The sequence below is a fragment of the Neohortaea acidophila genome, assembly GCF_010093505.1.
Source record: "Neohortaea acidophila strain CBS 113389 unplaced genomic scaffold BDY17scaffold_5, whole genome shotgun sequence".
Taxonomy (NCBI): Eukaryota; Fungi; Ascomycota; class Dothideomycetes; order Mycosphaerellales; family Teratosphaeriaceae; genus Neohortaea; species Neohortaea acidophila.
The window spans coordinates 1146386-1166044 of NW_022985514.1; the positions used below are offsets into that span (position 1 = coordinate 1146386).

General features: G+C 58.0%; 7 protein-coding genes across 7 annotated transcripts; 4 read left to right on the forward strand and 3 right to left on the reverse strand.

The window, feature by feature from the left end:
- The first annotated feature begins 124 nt into the window (after positions 1 to 124).
- BDY17DRAFT_147077 (S-adenosyl-L-methionine-dependent methyltransferase) lies at positions 125 to 1904 on the forward strand. Its single transcript, XM_033729582.1, has 6 exons — positions 125 to 309; positions 367 to 524; positions 587 to 642; positions 702 to 1069; positions 1130 to 1585; positions 1647 to 1904. Exons 1-6 carry the CDS (start codon positions 302 to 304, stop codon positions 1678 to 1680), a joined length of 1080 nt encoding a protein of 359 aa, XP_033589979.1. The 5' UTR covers positions 125 to 301; the 3' UTR covers positions 1681 to 1904.
- Positions 1905 to 2902: 998 nt separating this feature from the next.
- On the forward strand, positions 2903 to 4037 carry BDY17DRAFT_146599 (S-adenosyl-L-methionine-dependent methyltransferase). The gene is made up of 2 exons (XM_033729578.1): positions 2903 to 3725; positions 3784 to 4037. The coding sequence occupies exons 1-2, from the start codon at positions 2944 to 2946 to the stop codon at positions 3896 to 3898; spliced, it is 897 nt and encodes a 298-aa protein (XP_033589980.1). The 5' UTR covers positions 2903 to 2943; the 3' UTR covers positions 3899 to 4037.
- On the reverse strand, positions 3959 to 6096 carry BDY17DRAFT_297395 (uncharacterized protein). The gene is made up of 3 exons (XM_033733591.1): positions 5712 to 6096; positions 4203 to 5653; positions 3959 to 4144 (listed from the first exon to the last, which is right to left on the reverse strand). Exons 1-3 carry the CDS (start codon positions 6004 to 6006, stop codon positions 4052 to 4054), a joined length of 1839 nt encoding a protein of 612 aa, XP_033589981.1. The 5' UTR covers positions 6007 to 6096; the 3' UTR covers positions 3959 to 4051.
- Positions 6097 to 6407: 311 nt separating this feature from the next.
- Positions 6408 to 9311, reverse strand: BDY17DRAFT_324148 (uncharacterized protein; the record flags this gene model as incomplete). Its single annotated transcript, XM_033737139.1, has 2 exons — positions 6408 to 9052; positions 9107 to 9311. The coding sequence occupies 2 exons, from the start codon at positions 9309 to 9311 to the stop codon at positions 6408 to 6410; spliced, it is 2850 nt and encodes a 949-aa protein (XP_033589982.1).
- A 352-nt stretch (positions 9312 to 9663) lies between these two features.
- Positions 9664 to 13178, forward strand: BDY17DRAFT_297397 (uncharacterized protein). The gene is made up of 2 exons (XM_033733592.1): positions 9664 to 10568; positions 10647 to 13178. Exons 1-2 carry the CDS (start codon positions 10151 to 10153, stop codon positions 12890 to 12892), a joined length of 2664 nt encoding a protein of 887 aa, XP_033589983.1. The 5' UTR covers positions 9664 to 10150; the 3' UTR covers positions 12893 to 13178.
- Positions 13179 to 14231: 1053 nt separating this feature from the next.
- BDY17DRAFT_250480 (uncharacterized protein) lies at positions 14232 to 18319 on the forward strand (the record flags this gene model as incomplete). Its single annotated transcript, XM_033731065.1, has 3 exons — positions 14232 to 14681; positions 15339 to 18164; positions 18227 to 18319. The coding sequence occupies 3 exons, from the start codon at positions 14232 to 14234 to the stop codon at positions 18317 to 18319; spliced, it is 3369 nt and encodes a 1122-aa protein (XP_033589984.1).
- A 499-nt stretch (positions 18320 to 18818) lies between these two features.
- Positions 18819 to 19550, reverse strand: BDY17DRAFT_310426 (uncharacterized protein; the record flags this gene model as incomplete). Its single annotated transcript, XM_033735433.1, has 1 exon — positions 18819 to 19550. The coding sequence occupies one exon, from the start codon at positions 19548 to 19550 to the stop codon at positions 18819 to 18821; it is 732 nt and encodes a 243-aa protein (XP_033589985.1).
- Between the last annotated feature and the right edge of the window lie 109 nt (positions 19551 to 19659).

Genomic DNA, 19659 nt, shown 5'->3' on the forward strand with positions numbered 1-19659 from the left:
CGAGGCCGTGGAGCTAGAGCGGTGATGTGCGTTTTCTAGCGGGCGCCAGCGCTGCTACCCTGTCGTTCCCCAACACACCTGCGTGCGTCAATGTCGGTATAATGGGGCCAATCGCTCTCCCCCACTTCTTCCACTGCCTTCTCCCGGCTGCACATGCGTGGCAAGACGAGTACAACCTTTTCCCTCCCCAGGCAGCGTCTTCCCGTTGGTTCTTCGATCCTGCATTGAAATCTGCTTCACCCCCTCCTTGCTGCCCTACCAACCACGTCCGTTGCGGCCACCAAATCATGCAGGTGCGGAGATGATAAGGTGACTACCCTACGCCGACACATTGCTGTCCTCACACTCACATCCATTTCCCTGCAGCGATCGAAGATTGCACATTAGCAATCTACTCAGCGAGAGACCCGGCGAACGCGCTGCTGGTGAAGCGATAGCGCCGCCGACCACTCCGCAGCGCGCCCTCACCAATGGCCACGCGAACAACGCCGGACCGCGTCCGATAACGCGGTTTGTCGAGAATGGTTCGCATCATCTCCGTCCATTCTTGCTTGTGCACGTCCACTCACACTTTTCCTTGCTATAGGACGGGAATACTACGCCTACGGCGACCGCGTGGTCTATCCTCTTCCTTGCGACGATGTATGTCACAATGACTCGTCCCGTCGAAACGCTTACTGACCCAGTGCCGATGCGCGCAGGTCGAGCTCGAGCGCCTCGATGCACTCCACAGCATGATCCACGAGCGCGCGCTCAACAACCGACTGGTGAATGCAGAGCTCGATTGGCAAGCGCAGCGCCGTCTCCATATCCTCGACGTTGGCTATGGAACAGGAATATGGGCCAACGACTTGGCGAGGCTGAACACCAATATTAGTGTCGTCGGCATCGACCTCTGCTCCAACTCGCCTGCCCGAAGCGATGACACTCCCAACGCCACCTTTGTCGCTCCACTCGACTTCACCCAGCCCGACTGGGGCTTCCAGCCTGCGTCATTCGATCTGATTCGAATGTCGCAGCTCTCTGGCTGCGTACCAGACTGGTTGCAGCTGTATTCCACAGCCTTGCGGTAAGTCGCGCGCGTCGGCCTCGCACTTGACACTCAGCCGTGCTGATTGTGATTTCAAAGATATCTGAGAGCCGGCGATGGGTTTATCGAACATATTGAAATCGACTGGGCGCTTCGCTCTCTACACAACACCGAAGTCACACCCGGCATGCGAGCCGTGCAAGAATGGTGGTCACTCATGTGCCAAGCCTCGTCCTTGCTGAACGGCTCGATGGCGTACAGAGAGGACACGGCGGAACTGCTTCTGGCCGCGGGCTTCACCGATCTCAATCATAGGATGATCCGAATCCCACTCCAGGCCTCACCGCGCGATGCGCGAGACTACCTGCTCAAACGCTGGTATATTGGCATCATGTGTGGCGACGACCATCGACACAACTCTATGAATTCTTTCGAGGCGTTGAGCATGTCGCTCTTCACCCGGCAGCTGCAGATGCATCCCGATGCTGTTCGACAACTGTGCCAGAATGTTCGAGAGGCTTACAAGGCAAATCGAGCGCCATTCTTCCACAATATGTAAGGCTACATGCCCCAAAAACGTGCCCACAAGAGTGGTACTGACCAGATCGACTTGCAGACACATCTGGACTGCAAGAAAACCTGTAAGCTAGCACGGAGCTGTTTTGTAGAGGAACAGGCGGGCGGTATCTGTCATTCGACATCGAAACAAGATCAGCACAAGCAACGCCAGCGCCATCCAAGCTCGCGGCGCCGAGCATCTCCAACCACATCCCGCTCAGAACAGGTTTCCGGTGGGGATTGAAGACCCGCACGAGTCGAACACACTACTGCACCTTTTGATACAAACGTAGCGTGGCGTTGCAAGGCTTAGAGAAGAGGAGAAGAGGGATCTTTTTGACATGCAAAATCCAACATCGGTGTGCCACCACGACCACCTGGCTTGACTTTTTCGTGTCACCTCCCCCCTCCTTTGCCCATGCCATGTGGGTTCACCGCGGTAATTCGCCATTCTAGCCGCTGCGAGTACGTTTGGATTCTCGTTGTGCTGCTGCTCCTGCTGTCCAGCTCGGCCCTCTCTCGTGGAAGCTCATAGTTTACATGCATTCGCGGTGGGTGAGGATCTTGGAAGAAGTCTCATTTCTGATGAATTTTCATTCAACTCTACTGATCAGAGTTGCTTCACTCCGAGTCCACCATCGAACTAACCCCAGAGCTCCCCTCATCCAGCCCACCCGACCCTCACAGCAAAAGCATCCACGTCACACGCACAACATGCACCTCTCACGCCATCGCGGTCGGGACGAATCCGAGGCGTCGTCCACCGCAGCATGCGTCCCAAGGGATTGGGCCTGGTGAATTACCTGAATCCCCCGCCGATGGCGCGTGGGTTGCTGCACGCGGACGGACCCGGTCTGGCGAGGTGACACAACGCGCTCGAGCATCCCGGGATAACGGAAAGGCGGGTTCCGAGGGTGCGGATGGGTGCCATTGTCTTTTGTTCTTGGAGGGGTTCTGGGGGAGTTGGTTTTTGGGAGATACTATCTCGGACTCAGAGGGAGTTGTCTCGACGCGAAGGCGGTTGTTCATGTTCGATGGTTTTCTCGAGCAAAGGCATTGATATCATGAGGTAAGCGATATCATACTCACTTGTCCTCCTTTGAGACTCTTTGAAACAGCACCGACTGAGTCCACTGGCGAAATAACAGCGCCCGAATCACCATTCCTGCTCTCCTCAACAGCCAGGCTCAGCGACAGTCCGGGCACCCATGTCCCATCCAGCTCTACTGTCGCGGCTACTTCACATGGCGAGGCAGAGTCTATCCATTCCCATGGGATGAAGTGAGCAAATATCCCAGCGAAATCTTGCACACCTCTAACTCCCAGCGCAGGACCAAGGCGACCTCCTAGACTGCATGCACGCCCTAATCTACCGCGCCGCCTTCAAAAACCGCCTGCACCTCTGCCACCTGACCATCACCCACGCCCGGCCCCTGCGCATCCTCGACATCGGGTACGGCACAGGCACCTGGACGGAAGAAATGGCCAAAAGCTACCCCCAAGCCCGCATAACCGGTATTGATCTCGTGCCCTTCCTCGTCAGCAACTCGGCGCAGTCCATCCGAAACTTGTCGCCCGTCGACTTCAACACCGACGAGTGGCCCGTCGAGCCCGCGTCGCAGGACCTCATCCACGCCGCCCAGCTCGCCGGCAGCGTATCAGATTGGTCGAAGCTGTATGCAACCGCATACAGCCATCTGCGCCCCGGTACAGGACAGCTCGAACTCATCGAAATAGACTGGACGCCGCGCCTGCAACCCTTCACTCCGCTCCTAGAAACCGACATCGCCGTCCGCGAATGGTGGGAAGGCGTGTACCTCGCCTCCCAACAATCAAATTACCCCATGTCCCTGCCCCGCAACATCGACACACTCCTCGAAACCGTGGGCTTCGTCGACATCGTGCACCGCAAAATCCAGATTCCCTTTGCTGGCACGCCGGGCGACGCGTCGCGCTCGAGCATCTCGGATTGGTTCCAATGCAGTGTGGGGTACAAGATGGCGCCGAACGCTTTTGCCGCGCTGGGGCTGCATCATCTCAGTACTGGGCTGGACATTGGCGAGGTGCAGGCGAGGGGCATGTGTGCGGATGCTTTGAGGGGGGCGAATGCGAGGGGGACGGGCCTGTATTTTGATTTGTAGGTCGGAGGAGCGATGAGTGGATGTTGCGTGGGCTTGGGCTGACTTTCACCACAGGCATGTGTACACGGCGAGGAAACCGAATCGGGGGTCGCAGCAGAGGGCAACGGATAGTCGGAGGGAGCGTTTCAACCGCACGCCATCGGATCCGGAAGCAAGACACGAGCGATGACCAAGCGAGGCAGACATTGATCTTTGCTGTGGTGTGGGTAAAGTTGGGGGATTTCTCAGTTAGCTGTTCGCTCGCCTTGATATTTGGCAACAATGCAAGATTCTTTTCACTGGCATATACATCTCTTAAAAGCAACATTCGACTTTATCACAATCACCATTCCTGTACCTCGCCAGGCTTGGGCATCTGCGCACGTACGACCTTGTCGCAGTTCAACAAGCACAAAGGATCAAAAGCTTGCTTCATCTGTGGGCAGTCGGTCAGCAGCGTTTCAGTATCATGGGCGTCTCCATCCCAAACTCACCTTTCGCATCAGGTCCACGGCATTCTCGCCAATCTCGTGCTGCAAGTAGTCCCTCTTGATCAAGCCGACTCCATGCTCGCCCGTGGCGGTGCCCTCCATTTCAATCGCCCGCTTCACCATCTGATGCACCAGCGCGTCCGCAATGTCGTGCTCCTTGTCGTTGTACAAGATGATAGCGTGGAAGTTGCCGTCGCCCACATGCCCGACAATCGCCCCCGTAAGCCCACTCTTGCTGATATCCGCCTTGGTCTCGTCGATAATGTCCGGCAAACGACTGATGGGCACCGCGACGTCCGTCGTCCACACATGGTCGGTGTCGTCCTTCCGCTGCGCCATCACGCTCCACAGCGCCTCCTTGCGCGCCTCCCACAGCTCCTCGCACTCCTCCGCGTTGCGCGCGAATTCAAACGTCTTGTTACCCGCCTTCTTCGCATGGTCGCGCACGATAGAAATGTGCTCTTTGACGGACGACGGCGTGCCCGCGAACTTGAAGAACAGCGTCGGCGCCTCCTCCCATTTGCGCTCCGTCCGGCCGACGTCGTTGATGCACTTCATCTGCACGTCGTCGAGGATCTCCACCGCTGCGATGGGTACACCTGCTCCCACGACGCGGAAGACGCAGTCTGCTGCGCTGCGAATGGTGGGGAACGTGCACACTGCGACGCTGGTGTTTTGCGGCTTCGGCGTGACTTTCAATGTAGCTTCGCAGACCAGTCCCAGCGTGCCTTCGGATCCGACGAACGTGCGGGTCAAGTCGTAGCCTGCACTGCTCTTTCGGGGCCGTTGCTTCGTCTTGACAATTGTGCCGTCCGCCATGACGACCGTCACGCTTAGAACCCAGTCCTTCATCGTACCGTAACGGTAAGCATTCGTGCCGCTGCATCCCGTACCAATCATGCCTCCAATCTGAGCTCCAGGACCAGGGTCAGGCGGGAAGAACAACCCCTCCTTGCCCAGCTCCTCATTCAGCAGTTCCCAACCCACAGCCGGCTGGACCACGACATCCATGTCCTTGGCATGCATAGCGAGAATCTTGTCCATGCGGCTGAAATCAATACACACGCCGCCATGGTTCGCAGCAAAGTGTCCCTCCAACGACGTGCCACCCGAATACGCCGTCACGGGGATGCGCCGCTTATGGCACACCTTCATAATCTCCGACACATCCTCCGTGCTGCCGGGTTTGATGACGCAGAAGTATACCTCGTGCTCTTTGGGGGTGTAGGAGCTCCATTCGCTGCCCGAGTGCGCCTTGGTATCGGATGCTTGTGTGGACACGTTCTCTTCTCCCACGATGGCTTTGAAATCAGACCAAGCTGCTTGTAGAGTGGCAGGTGCGGTATCGTGCTTTGGAGGCACGGTCTGGCCGAGAGGGGCGGTGGAGAGATTGCTAGGTTCGCCGGGCTGTTGTCTACCCAGCATCCAGCCGCCGAAGATGCCGACAGCGAGGACTGTCGAGTGTGTTAGTGGAGGGCCTGTGGGATAACACATATACTGGTAACAACTTACCTATCGGCACCACAATCCCCGCCGAGCTCCGCGACTTCTGCGCCTCGCGGTACCGCGCAAACCGCTCCTCCTCCGCCCGCTCGCGCTGCACGCGCTCATTCGTGCTCTGGTAGACTTGGCCTCGGAAGGAGGGATTGCCGCCCTCTTTGTCGTCTTTGCCGGTCGGGGTGGCGTACGATCGGGCGACGATGATGCTTTGCGTCGTTGTTGGCGGTAGGAGTGTGATGGAGTGGCGTTGGATGGGTTGGCAGAGCTGGCGGCGCAGGAGCTGCCGTGGGATGAACTTGGAAGACATGCTGGCGGTGGTGATGTTCACATTATCGACGAGGGGAGGTTGATGAGGGAGAGACGGATCACTCGGATTGCATTGATTTGTCAATGGAGATGGGAGGGGATGATGGGTGGTGGTGCGGTTAGCCCAAGCTTGTCGTGCGGGACAGCTCCGCGAGCCGAAGCACCTCACCGCCGACTTCGGATGGCGACATGCTTATTGGAGAATTGTAGGTAGTGATTGACATAAATCGCAAGAGTCCTCGGATTCCTCCAGTTCTCAACAGACATTACTTTGCACCGGCAGCGCGGCAGACAAGTAGCTACTCTATGTAGTCAGTTGAACATCATTCCCACCACCTTATCATCATCATATTCGTAAACAGTTGCTTTCCAGTATGCCCAGCCAATGGGACGTCCAATTCATCACCTGGCCAGCCCAGCCAGTGACTCGTTGATCTGCTGGGTGAAACTCCCCACCTCCGTCGTACTGGGCGCAAGCGAAGAGCCCTCGTCAGCCAGAGTCGACTCAGCACCAGCACCGGCGACAGCATCCTCATGCTCTCCCAGTCCGCCGATGCCCAGCCCCTGCCTCCCGCTGCCAGCATCATCGCCAGCTCCATCCAACTCCGACGCCGCCTCTTTCTCGCCGTCCGATTCCATCAGCGCGGGCGGGCGCTCGCGCCTAGCTCGCGCCTTGGCCAGCGAGATCGTCTTTTGATTGTACGTGGTCGTGACCACGCTGTCACCATCACGGTCGATCGTCGCCTTCATCAGCGCTGCCATCCACAGCCGCCCTTCTTGCCGAGAGTTCACCGCGAAGTAGTGCACCGTCGGCTTGGTGAAGTTGACGGCCTTCGACAGCCCGGACTTCGGAGGGACAAGCTTGAAAATGAACACGCCGTCGTCTGCTTCGCCTGTCGCTGGATGCTCGGCGAGATCCTGCTCGGCGGCTGTCGGCGTCGCGCCCTCCTTCGGACTCGAAGGACTGCTGCCTGAAACTCCCGTGATAGCGGCGTGAAGACCGGTGAGCGTTTCGTTGTGCGCGGGCAGGACGCGGTGGAATGAGATGTCGATCAGCCCCTTCTCCTCGGTGTCGTTCTCGGAGTAATAATACGACAGTCGTCGGCCTCGCAAGACGAAAAGCCGCGTCTTCCACGTCGTCATCAACGACCCGCTCTTCTTCTTCATCCATCCCGAGTAATCGGCCCCAATCATCTGCTCTGCCGGTTTCTTCGTCTCCAATCCGCGAGTGTACGCAGACGTCGCTTTCTTCGGCTTCACCCGGATTCGTCGCTGATTGGGAGTCGGTGGAATAAGATTGGCGGCGGGGTCGGAAGTGCGGGACTGCCCATCAGGCTTTGTATATTCCAGGCTTTTGGTTTCAGTACTGGGCGTGCTGGAACCCGTTCTTGCTGGGGATGAAGCATCGCGAACGGGCGACGGCGCTTGCTTCTCGTTTCGCGAGATGGTGTCGCTGATTCCTCGCAGGCCTGTAAAGTTAGGCTTGTAGTTTGAAAAGAAAGGGATCTTAGGACTGGTAGATGAGCGCGGTAAAGCCGAATCTGTTCCGGCGACAGCAGACGATGGCGAGAGGCCTTCGGAGGAGGCATTGTGGTCCAGTTTCGTTACCAGGGGGCTCACGTCTGTTGGCTGCCGGCCCAAGGCGGGCGAAGTAGCTGCTCTTGTGCCGCCAAGCGTGCTGCTGACGGAGCTCAAGGCGCCAAAGGTGCCCTGGGCCTTCGTAGCTGGGCTCATTGAATCTCGCAGAAGCTCTGGGCTCCCCACGGCGCCAGATTGAATGCTGCTTCGCGACAGCTCGGAGCCAGCAACATCGGCCGAAGTCTTTCGGGTTCCAGACGTGGTATTCGTTCGGGCTTGGCCAACCGAAGACAAAGATGCCTTTTCCATGTCGTCCTTGCTCGGCGTTGAAGGCACGCTTGACTCCATGGCGAGGAGGGCGGGATATGCGGCGTCGGAGCTCAGGGAATGGGCATGGCCAAAGTACTGTCCATCGCTCTGCGGTTGGCCCGGTTGCCAATTTTGATCGAGAGAAGGCTGCTTTCGGTGGAGTTCGCGGTTGCCCAACTTCTGAGCAGTGTCCAACGCTGTCTGTCCATCTGACCCTCGTCGTGGCAGTTGTGCGGCTGGAGTCGCTTGCGCAGGCGGTGTCCAGGTAGCCTCTGGTCCGGACGTAGGTGACATTCCCGTATCTGTCACCAAGTGCGAGGTGTTACTCCTGCCAGGAGCGAGGGTGCTCTGCCGTGATGTGTCTAGAGCACGCGGAAGAGCCGATCCCACGGTCGAAGCACGATTTCTCGCAGTATCTCCGGCCTCGTTACCTTCGCCTTCGTACTCGGAAGTGTTTGATGGGGCGTCTGGAGGCTTGTTCACTCTGACCTCGTCTTGTAACGCCCTAATCTTGTGCCAGGTCTTCAGTCTCCGGCCGACGGAGCCCAGCGAGAATTCTCTGAGGAACAAACTACTCTGTTCCATTGCCAGCAATACCTCCCCGGTAATTTCCTGCTCTTTGAAGACATCGCAATGCGCTTTCTCCACTCCTTGATCTTCTAGGTACTCTGCGACCCGGTCGGGACTCCATGCCATTACTTCTGCCTCTGTATGCATTTGCCTCTCCTCCTCATCCGTCTCTTCACCCGCGATGAAAACATAGCCGCGGCCGGTAGAATTGCGCTTATTGCTGGTTGACGCATAGCTGGAAGGGGTGTGCATGTCGTTCATGTGCTCGTTGATGACGGACAAGGTCTCGTTCATGACGGGTGATGCGGTCGAGATGGCGTCATTCCTCAATACGGCCGATGTTGCGGGCAACGAGGCGCGAAGAGTTGGCTCAGCTGTCGGTGATGCGGTCTCGGAGGCGCTTGCGGGCCGCATCGAGGCGGCAGACGCGGAGGCGTGTCGAACCTGGGGCGGCGACGAAGAAGCGGCGGCACTCGCGGCGGCGGTGGCCGCAGCGCTGCTTAACGAGCTGTTGTTCACCAGACTTTCACTCGCGGCGCGCTGCTGGATCGCATTCGACAGAGTAGGTTTGGGGGCGAGGGTGGTGTAGACTGGATGCGTCAGTGGTTGTTCAGCAGAGTGGAGTGGAGTGGGGGAGTATTCACCTTCTGGAAAGAGTCCAGTTCGGCCGTTGCCCAGATGCTTGCCCAGGAACCAACCATCGCCAAAGTCGTCATCGCGTTCTATGAGCTCTATGCGATCGCCCTTTGCCAGACTCAGTTCATCGCCGCTCCTAGCGACAAAGTTGTGGACGACGAGCAGAGTGGAGCCGACTGGGGCGGCCTGAGATATGCTACCTCTGGTCGCCATGTTCGTGAACGCCGGAGACATGCGCGAGGCCGGGACGCGGTTCAGGTGGCGAGAGGTGGCAGCGCGCAGATTCGCATGGGATGGTAAAGGTGGGCGGGCTCGCCGATGACGCCAAGTTGAGGTGATGTGGGAAGACGTCAGGTGCGGTCGGTAGGGATTTTCGGAAGGAAGGCGTGGAAGCGCGTTAGCGGGAGGAAGCGAGCGGCGCGCAGGTTGCGTTGACGTGGTACAGTGCGGCAGAATCCGGGCGAGGAGGGCGCTCTTGGAGTGGAGATGAGGATGGAAGCAGCGCGAGGCCTAGACGCTCTTCCAGAAGTAGGTAATGTGCAATTTGGCTGATCAACGGCGAAAGAACGGACGGGTTGGCGAGGCTCGAAAGTCCCGAGATGAAAGCTGTCGCCGACGCTCCACTCGGATCCTTCCATGCCCTTTTCGCCGACGACGTCCGTGCGCGCCCAGAGGTGTCTTGATGTCGTACTGCGAGTTTGTGACTCGAGGTGAAACATTCAGGTGGGCAGCGAAGCAAAGTGCGTCGTTGTTCCATCGATACCTACAGAGATTACATGCTACATGTCATAATGTAGTGTAGGAGCGAGGATATTGTCGCGGTCGCACCTTCCTCCGATACGCGCCTGCCTGCTCTTGAGCCTGCTGCCAACCCGGCGCCCCACCTTCACATGATTCCACTCCCGCACCGACTTGGGGCTCTCTCTGCATACCATCCCCCTTGCAATTCTCTCACTTCGCTCTGAGTTTTGAAGGTCACCTCACCTGGCCATCAGCAAGAGCGACTGATTGCGGACAGAAATCCTAGTTCTCATGACGCGCGCGACGCGATCATGTCGGGCGTTGGGGAATCCCTAAACAAACGACCCAGGCTCGAGCAGCGCCCACGGACAGCCAAGGACATTGCGCAAACAAACTCCACTCTGCACTTCTTTATGGGACGCGGTGGCAATCGATGGATGAACCGACGAGAAGATGCACCGCTCCCGCCATACCAAGAATCAGAGGTGCCGCCAATACGGGATGAAGCATCCGTGCCAATCTTACGAGACACTGCAGCAGCCTCTTTCCGCAGTCATGATAACACCAAATCTGGAGAGCAGACCGATTTACCTGCGGCTAATGCTGTTGCGTCAACTCCAGCGCAGCAAGCAGGGGAAGCAACCAATGTGGCCGGAGTACCTAACACCGCGGTGGGGCGACAACCGCTGGAAGAGCAACAAGCATCCCAGGGACAGGCTTCACGAAAAAGTATGGATGCCCAAGCACATTCGATTGCTCCTCAGCAAGCGCCACTGCCTCATGTCTTACCTTCTCGCGCGTCTGCAGATGCTTCTCAACCATCCCACAACCATCAAGACCCGCCACCGACAAAGCGCAAACCAGGCCGACCACTCGGCTCCAAAAACAAACCCGAAGGGTATAATAGACGCTACTTCCCCACGACCATCACTCTTCCATCCCAGACTCAAGGTCAAGGTGTATCAGACCGCCCATCGGCCTCCACGCCGGACAGGCCCCATCACATGCATCCCGTGTATTCGCATGTCCCCGCTCTTCCCGGAGCAGAACAAACGCCCCTTCAACCGCGACTCTCCGGGCCACCAACAAGCATGGCCACAGCACAAGCGCTATCGAAGACGAGCATGCTGGAGCGCTTTCATGCCTTCCAGAGGAATCAAGCATCTCAAATAAAGCTCAATCCCGTCGATCAAGGCCGCCTAACACTCCTCAAGGAAGCCATCGAGAAGGACGACCTTTTCTACGTCGTTCTGAGCCAGATTTATGCCCTCACCATCACGCCAAAATTCATTCCCAAATCTGCTCAACACCTTCACCCGGAGAGTTTCGCATATCTCGACACTCTGCTCTGTCCGAACCAGATGCTCAGTCCGCCGGTCTTGCTATGGCTGTGCAAATTCCCCGAGCCTGTGGCCCACATCGAGATATCGCCAGCTGCAACCCTCTACGAGCCGAAGGTGGTCCAGGTCGCCGCATTCCTCCGTCTTCTCCCACAGCGGTGGCATCAACTAGCTCAAGAGAGCATCTCGCGGCAAGCACCGCCGTTGGTCCAGCATCTCCACGACACATTGCAGCTGAGCAGCCCCGTGGTGCAGACTGCCGTTTTCCGCCTGCTCGCGCGCCAGGTCATGGACTCCCGATCATTCCTTTATCCCGAGCAGGGTGTCGACAAAATCCAGATCCTGCACAAGATCGACCAAGCGCTGTTTTTCCAAGGCTGCAAAAGGACCCCGCAGGAGGAAGCGGCGGCGTATAGCGTGTACAGCCAGTTTCGGGCGCGCTGGGCGGCTCATGAACGCGCGGTGCAACAATGGACAAGCGTGTCCAAGAAAGTGGCCAACAAGGGCGCGTTGCCGCTTTTCGATATCCCCGGCGAGATGTTTGCCGTCTTCAACAGCGCAACGGCGTTGCCAAAGGCATCTCGGTTGCCGCCTTCCTTTGTCTTTCCCCGCGAAAATGATGCACCGCAGTCGCAGCCTACGAACCCCAATCCTGTTCGTAGTGCCTTGCACCAAGCGCATCTGCGTAGCCCGAAACTCATGGCAGCAGACTCCGAAGCCGAGCGTTTATACCGCTATGTGCACGGCTTTGCTCTCTCGCCCGCGAAGCTCAACAAGGACCACCCAATCCAGAGCATCTCGTTCAACATTCCCCAGGAAACCTTTGCCAAAGTCCCGATCACGACTCCATCGCAGCATGGTGAACCTCCTGAGCGTGTGCTGACCGAAGCTTCCAACACATACCGCCTGCGCTGCGCCGCATACCCACCTAACGGCTTCCCAGACGAGTCGACATGGGTCGTAGCCGACAATTACTGGCCCGAAAACCTATTTCTCGAGTTCAACAATGTGCCCCTCGAGCCGAGACGCAAGCTGCATCACAACCGATACCTGCCCATCGACCTGACGGATTACATTCGCCCTGGCCAGAACTGGATCAAGGCCGTTGTCAACCGAATTAGCAAGGACACCCGCCCGTTCGATTACGTTGTCGCGGTGGAAATCGTCGGGTTGATCAGCCACACGTCCCTGACGTCGCAATTGCAACACCTCCCAGCGAAGGCCTCACTAGCCGCGATTCAGAAGTCCCTGCAACTCAGTGGCGAAGACGACGGCGAACTCGCCGTCACCTCCAGTTCCCTCACCATCCGGCTCTTCGAGCCCTTCGCCAACTCTCGCATCTTCGATACGCCGGTGAGAGGCACAGCGTGTACGCACCGCGACTGCTTCGACCTCGAGACGTTCCTTCGCTTCTGCAAGCGGGATAAGCAGCTGTGGCCGACGGTGGTGGATTGCTGGCGTTGCCCGCTGTGTCGAGGGGACATCAGGCCGCACACCCTGGTCGTTGATGGGTTTCTGGTCGAGGTGAAGAAGGAACTCGAAGCCCGTGGCTTGTTGGATACTCGAGCGATTGTGGTGGAAGCGGATGGGAGTTGGAAGCCAAAAGCGGATGAGATGACTGGGGTGCGCTCGCCTAGTGTCGATGCGGAGGAGGTGGCGATGAATGGCAAGGGAAAGGGAAAGGTGGTGGAGATTATTGAGATTGATGATTGATTGAGGCTACGACTGCGATGAAGCGATGACTTTTGATTTTTCTTGGCAGAAGCAGTGCCTTTGCGCAAGAGCTGGGGCGTTGCTTTTGACGTGATCATGGGATTATGGATTTGAGATACCCTTCACGCGTGTTGAGGCGAACCTCCTTGGGTATGGAGCACACTCCATGGTGTTGCGTTTGCCAATAGTGGACAAGGCTGCATACCGTTTCCAGACATCCTGCTCGTTCATCTTTCCTGTGCAACTCATTGAGGCGTTTCAAATAGCGGGCCGCAAGAAATGGAAGAATGACATTGTCGTTTCCACTCTTCACTCGAGTCGACCGTTCTGCAGACGAATCGGTGTACACATAACGGGTATCTCTGTCAATGTGGCATGGAAGGAAAGCCGAGGGATCGGCGACGATGCAGCCGAAAGCGTTTTGCAAGCGCGGGGAGGACGAATAGCGTAAGCGGGAGTCGGATGCTGCAATCCACACCCTCCACGCTGGCCGCTTTGCGCCTGCGGATCCCTCGTGCACCTCTCCTTGTCCCCTCCATCCCTACAGACCCATTGGGTATCCCGGACGAGACGGGTCTGCGATGAGAAGACAGCCCCAAGGAGCCCGCCTGCCCTGCCGCCTCAGCAACTCAATGCCCCCACCGGCGCGGCAAGTCTACCGCCGCCGATGAAACCCTCCGCGAAGCCCAGCATCTTCACTCCGCGCGACTCTTTCTCCAAACGTCCCGCCGACGCCCCTCCGCCCGCCACCTCGCCCACCCGTCCTCCCTTCTTGCGCAGGAGGCAGAGCACGCCCGAGGGCGTCGAGCGTACGCGTCTGCACTCCCCTGCTGCCGCGCCGCCGCCCTTCCGTCATCACATCACGCCGCCGCGCAACCATTCCCTCGCCTACACTTCCGCGCCGCATGAGCAGGAATCGACAAACAATACATCCCCTCCCCGCCGCGAGTCCATATGGACTTCTTTTGGCGCGGTTGATCGGAGCGAGGACACCGCCTGCAGCAACACGCCGCCCCGCCCCGTGCTGAAAGGCCGCAGCGTGAGCGCGACCCTGCAGCCACCACTACAAACACCCCCACCACACCATTCCCCCCGGAGCGAGGACAGGAAACGACCTGCCCCTCCCCACGCCGATCCTGGCCCGACGTCCGAACCGTCTGCAAAACGGCTCAAGCTCAATCTTGGTCCGCGCAACAAACATATCCTCGACAGTTTCTCCCCTCGCCTTTCGGCACTGCACGTCGACTTACAACCCCCTTCGCCCCTCTTCTTCAGCAACAGTCCCCAACCCCGACCCTCCTTGCCGCCTCGGTTCTCCAGTTCCGAGGCGGCCGCAAGGATGCTTTCCAAGGCGCGTGTCGAAGACACGCACGTCAAGACGGTCAGCTTGGCCCGAGGCGTGGTGGCCACGCCGTCAGTATTCCCGGGTTCTGGCACATTCCCTCATCACGCGGCCCTTCGCTCGCAATCAGATCGGCCGACTAGGAGTCATAGCCCTGAGCTGGCGAGCACTCCCAAAGACCTCAGCAGTATGTTGCATTCCATTGGCGTCGTGGAGTTGCTCGAACAAGACGAGAGGCCTACATTCATCGTCGATCTCGGCGTAAGAGAAAACTACGGTGCCGGTCCGCTGCAACTCGCCTTTGCAAATTCCTCCCTTCGATCCTACGCCGGCTTGGAGGCCTTGGTATCCGGTGTATCGCCCGAGGACGCGTCACCTGGGCCGGCGACCTACCTGCAGTTCAAGGCATGGCTCCTGAGCGCCGCGGTCAATGGCGAGAGTCTTGATGTCTGTCTGCCCTCTTTCCTCTTCGCCAGCATGTCGTGGAGCTGCTCCACGCTGAGGAAGCGCCTTCGTATCATCAGCGGCGCATTCCTGCCTTCCCAACAGGAATCCCCCGCAGGACTCACTTTCCGACAGAGTCTCCCTCCCTCGCTATCCTCCGAACCCCCCAGCGGAGGGGCCAGACCTTCAATGATGTACTCCTTGCGAGAACCCAGTGACTATTTCGGAGACTCGGCGCCGCTGCAACCGTCAGACGAACAACCCAGCCCATTGCCCGAGCTAGTAGAGAGTGTAGAGGCACCTACAGCGTCAAGCAGTGGTAGAACCCCTGCCTCACCAAACACGAAAATGTTGGAGCCCAGCGTGTCTCCGTACGGGCAGAGTCTACCAGAGCCGAGCCCCGTGCGACCGACCAACGGCAGTCATCGAACATCCGGAGACAGTGTCGTGGTACCGGCGCCACGAATGACCATGTCCCCGACCAGAAAGGACACCAGCATGAGTCTCACATCTCCTTCATCTCCCAACGCTCCGTCCTTTGATTGGACGCGTCTCCCCGTTTCCTCTTCCATGCCACAGCACATTCAGTTTGCACGCAGCATTGACTGGGCTTCGACATCTCTCGGTCCCATTGAATTGTGGAGCCCCGACCTACGCCAGATGTGCAACCTGATCATGGCGTCGCCGCATCCCGCAGCCATGTACTGGGGCGACGACCTGATCGCCATCTACAACGAGGCATACGTCATGCTTGCCGGGCAGAAGCACCCCAAACTCATGGGGCAGAGCTACAGCGAGGCCTGGTCGGAGATCTGGGACGAAGTCAAGGATGTGTTTGCCTCTGCGAGAATCACCGGCGAAGCGACGATGAAGGACGATGACTGCCTATTCGTACGGCGGAATATGTACCTCGAAGAAACGTACTTCAGCTGGAGCATCATCCCCATGGTCGGTAGGGACGGCTCCGTCATGGGCCTGTACAATCCTGCGTTCGAAAAGACGCGACGGAAGATCGCCGAGCGCCGCATGTTGACGCTGCGCGAAGTTGGAGAGCGCACGGCGTCGGCGAGGGATGTGAAGGCTTTTTGGTCGCAGGTTCTGGAATCCTTTACCTTTAATGAATACGACTCCCCCTTTCTGCTGCTGTACAGCGTTGCCGACGAGAACGACAGCGACAGCAGCAGCATCCATTCCAACTCGGCTATGAATACTCGGCAATGTTGGCTTGAAGGCAAGTTGGGTGTTCCTGACGGGCATCCGGCAGCGCCGTTGCAGATCGATCTCAAAACTGGCACCGAAGGATATGGACCGGTGTTCAAAGAGGTCATGAAGACCGATCGACACGCTGTGCTAGAAGTGGGAAGCAAAGATCTCCCCGCGACGCTGGTGCAAGATTTGGATCTACGAGGCTTCCCCGACCCTGTAAGATCTGTGGTGGTGTGCCCCATTCACCCGACGACGGGCGAGAGCGTGCTTGGCTTTTTGATCTTGGGTGTGAACTCGCGACGACCGTACGATGATGACTATGCGCTGTTTGTCCAGCTCTTGTCTCGCCAGTTGGCGACGTCACTGGCATCCGTGGTGCTTTTCGAAGAGGAGATCCGTCGAGGCCAACGAGCGGCTAAGCTTGCCGCGCTGGACCGCATCGAATTGTCGGAGAAGCTTGCTCAACGCACTCAGGAAGCGATAGACAGTGAAACAAAGTTCACCCGCATGGCGGAATTCGCGCCAGTCGGCATGATGATTGCCGGTTCGGATGGCAAGCTGTCATGGGCCAACGACACGTGGTACGAAATCTCTCGCGTCCCGAGGGGTGTGTCCATGGCAGAGGCGTGGATGGAATCCGTCAGGCCAGACGACCGGCCATTGGTAGAGCGACTGTGGGAGGACCTGACGCTTCGAACAGAAGCAGTCAGCTCGGAATTCCGCTTCAAGGCGCAGTGGGAAGACCGGAACGGCAATCGTGGCGACACATGGGCGCTGTTTTCGGGCTACCCAGAGCGATACCAGGACGGGCGACTGAAGAGCGTGTTTGCCTCGATTACGAACATTTCGCAGCAGAAGTGGGCCGAAGGCATCCAGACGCGCAAGATGGAGGAGGCGGTGGAGCTGAAGCGACAGCAGGAGAACTTCATCGACATTACTTCGCACGAAATGCGCAACCCGCTTTCCGCCATTTTGCAGTGCTCGGATGAGATTTCAAGCAGTCTGACGCGCTTCAAGCAGGGTGAGGAGCGCGAGATTTCGGACGAGCTGCTGTTGAGTTGTCTGGACGCCGCGCAAATCATCAGCCTGTGCTCCCAGCATCAAAAGAGGATCGTGGACGACATTCTCACCCTCAGCAAGCTGGATTCTCAGCTGCTCCTCGTCACTCCTGTCGACGCACAGCCTTTGACGGTCGTCCAGCGCGCGTTGAAAATGCACGAGGGCGAGCTGCAAGCTGCCGATATCCAGTTGCAGTTCCTCGTCGACCAGACGTATCGAGACCTCGAGCTGGACTGGGTGCGCTTCGATCCCAGTCGCGTGCTGCAGGTGCTTATCAACCTCACCACGAACGCCATCAAATTCACCGGCACAGAGGAGAAGAGGGTCATCAGCGTGACCATTTCGGCGTCCAGACAGCGGCCGAGCGAGGCTCCTAATGCACCTGTGAAGTATTTTCAATCTCGGCGGAAGCAAAAGGACCTCACAGACAAGGACTGGGGCGAGGGAGAGAAGCTGTATATCCACTTTTCCGTCCAGGATACCGGGCGAGGCCTGAACCCCGAGGAGAAGAAGATGCTCTTCCTGCGCTTCTCGCAAGCCAGTCCCAGGACGCACGTGCAGTACGGTGGCTCCGGTCTCGGCCTTTTCATCAGCAGAGAACTCACCGAGCTCCAAGGCGGTGAGATTGGCGTGGAGTCCGAGGCTGGGCAGGGGAGTACATTCGCCTTCTACGTTGTTGCAAGACGCAGCTCTGCGCCCGCGGACACGGACGGCGCGACGGGCGTCAAGCAGCAGCCCTCTCCTGCAGTCATGCGAAAGAAGAGCCCCAAGGTCGCATCGAAGAAGCGAAGCCAGAGCCTTGACGAAACCGGGGCCCTGCAAGCCAACTCCCCAACCACAAACACCAGCCCATCCTTTACCAAGCTCGCTCCCAAACGCGTGCTCATCGTAGAAGACAACCTCGTCAACCAGCGCGTGCTGCAAAAGCAGCTCAAAAACATTGGCACTGAAGTGCACGTCGCCAACCATGGCGGCGAGGCGCTCGACAAACTGCGCCAGTCGACGTACTGGGCGGATCCGGCGACCGCCACGCCCGGCGCGAAGCTCGAGTTGGGTGTCGTGCTCATGGACCAGGAGATGCCGGTCATGGACGGGCTGACGTGCACGCGCAAGATCCGCGAGCTGGAGAAAGAAGGCATGTTGACGGGACATGTGCCGATTATTGCTGTGACGGCGAATGCGCGCGCAGAACAGGTGCAGACTGCGCTTGATGCTGGGATGGTGAGTTGTTTTGTGCATGCGTGCATGTATTTTCGTATGTTATACTGACTTTGTGGCTCCAGGACGATGTCGTTTCCAAACCCTTCCGAATCCCGGAACTGGTGCCCAAAATCGAGGAGTTGCTGGCAAAGTACCCGGGCCCCGGTGCGTCTTGACGGCAAATCAACGCAGCTCCTGTTTGTGCGAAAGGAAGTCATCCGTAATGGCAACGTTGTCTTGGTTTTCTGGTTTGAAGAACGAAGGCGCAACACCCCCATCCGCAAAGCGCAGGCGTTTCCCGATACATATAGATTTCGCGTTGTCCTCTCGAGTGCATGGCTGTGCCCTCTTGGATGGCGCTTCGGTGTGGCATTGCATTGGATTCCATCGCAGGCTGCTGCCTTTGTGGGGGGAGAATGCATACGGGCGCTTTCCTGCATCGTGGTCGCTTAGCGTAACGATGAATCAATATTCGATCTTTCGAGCTGCGCTGGTCTGTCTTTCGTCCGTCTGGCGCGGGGTGTCGTCATGGAGTCTACGCTTCTCGTTGCCCGAACGGGTAGTTCGTGGTCTCCTGTGTCGCGTGATAGAGCTGCTGGCTCCTCCTCCGTGTGAGCTCGAACGTCGGCCCTGCGCAAACGACGAGTGCGCTCTCAAGCAAGCAACCCTGTGCTCTCACACCTCCCTCGTCTTCTTGAACCCAATATTCCCCTCGCTCCCCAAACCCCACTTATTCGTCTCCTGCTCGCTAATCACCCTCCTAACCAGACTAACCTCCACCGCCCGCCTCCCCTTCCTCACCCCCTTCAACCCATCATCCTCCACATCAAAGTACAAAGCCCACTCCCCCTCCGCCTCCTCCACAGCCAAAAACCCCTCCCACTCATCAAACGTAATACACGAATCGTCCCCCTCTTCACTCGTCCAATCGTAGCTGCCTACATGATGCGCAATACTCCCGCTCCGGCTGGCGTACTTGGCCTCCAGCGTGTCCTTGTCGATGTAGATCCAGTTTAGCATCGGCGGATCAACGCTGATGGTGCTCACCAGTCCGCGCGTGTACGGCCTGTCGTTGTCCGGGTACGCCAAATAAAACCCCGTAAACGGATGATGCGCGACATTATCCGGTAATCGCGTTATAGGGCTCTTCGCCTCGACCCAGAGCTTGTCGTTGCGGAGGGTGACGATGTAGTTGTTGAAGTCGGCGTCTTTGTTGGGTTTCCGCTGCTGTGATGAGTCGTCGTCGACGCGGACGTCGAGGTGGAATTTCAGCATGCGTGTTTGGTTGGCTGCGTCGGCGTTTTGTTTCTTTTGCTCGCTCACGCCTTGGGCTACGCCGGTTGTGACGGAGATGCCGGTTGTGGTGACTACCGGCAGGGCGAGGCCTAGGCCCATGATGATTTCCATTTTGCCGGAGTTGTTTGGTTTACGATTATAGTCTGGATCAGGTCAATGTCATTTGAATCTTGTTGGAATCGCTTGAACCATATTAGAGTTGGGTGATATTGTGGAAAGA

Excerpts from the sequence above, each read along its gene's own strand:
- BDY17DRAFT_297395 (XM_033733591.1), bottom strand. The coding sequence starts at position 6,006 with ATGTCTTCCAAGTTCATCCCACGGCAGCTCCTGCGCCGCCAGCTCTGC. Across the intron at positions 5,654-5,711 it reads GGGGATTGTGGTGCCGATAG|TCCTCGCTGTCGGCATCTTC; the intron begins GTAAGTTGTTAC and ends CACACTCGACAG. Across the intron at positions 4,145-4,202 it reads CCGTGGACCTGATGCGAAAG|ATGAAGCAAGCTTTTGATCC; the intron begins GTGAGTTTGGGA and ends GACTGCCCACAG.
- BDY17DRAFT_147077 (XM_033729582.1), top strand. Across the intron at positions 643-701 it reads ATCCTCTTCCTTGCGACGAT|GTCGAGCTCGAGCGCCTCGA; the intron begins GTATGTCACAAT and ends CGATGCGCGCAG. Across the intron at positions 1,070-1,129 it reads CTGTATTCCACAGCCTTGCG|ATATCTGAGAGCCGGCGATG; the intron begins GTAAGTCGCGCG and ends GTGATTTCAAAG.
- BDY17DRAFT_146599 (XM_033729578.1), top strand. The coding sequence starts at position 2,944 with ATGCACGCCCTAATCTACCGCGCCGCCTTCAAAAACCGCCTGCACCTC. Across the intron at positions 3,726-3,783 it reads ACGGGCCTGTATTTTGATTT|GCATGTGTACACGGCGAGGA; the intron begins GTAGGTCGGAGG and ends CTTTCACCACAG.
- BDY17DRAFT_297397 (XM_033733592.1), top strand. The coding sequence starts at position 10,151 with ATGTCGGGCGTTGGGGAATCCCTAAACAAACGACCCAGGCTCGAGCAG. Across the intron at positions 10,569-10,646 it reads GGGACAGGCTTCACGAAAAA|ATGCTTCTCAACCATCCCAC; the intron begins GTATGGATGCCC and ends GCGCGTCTGCAG.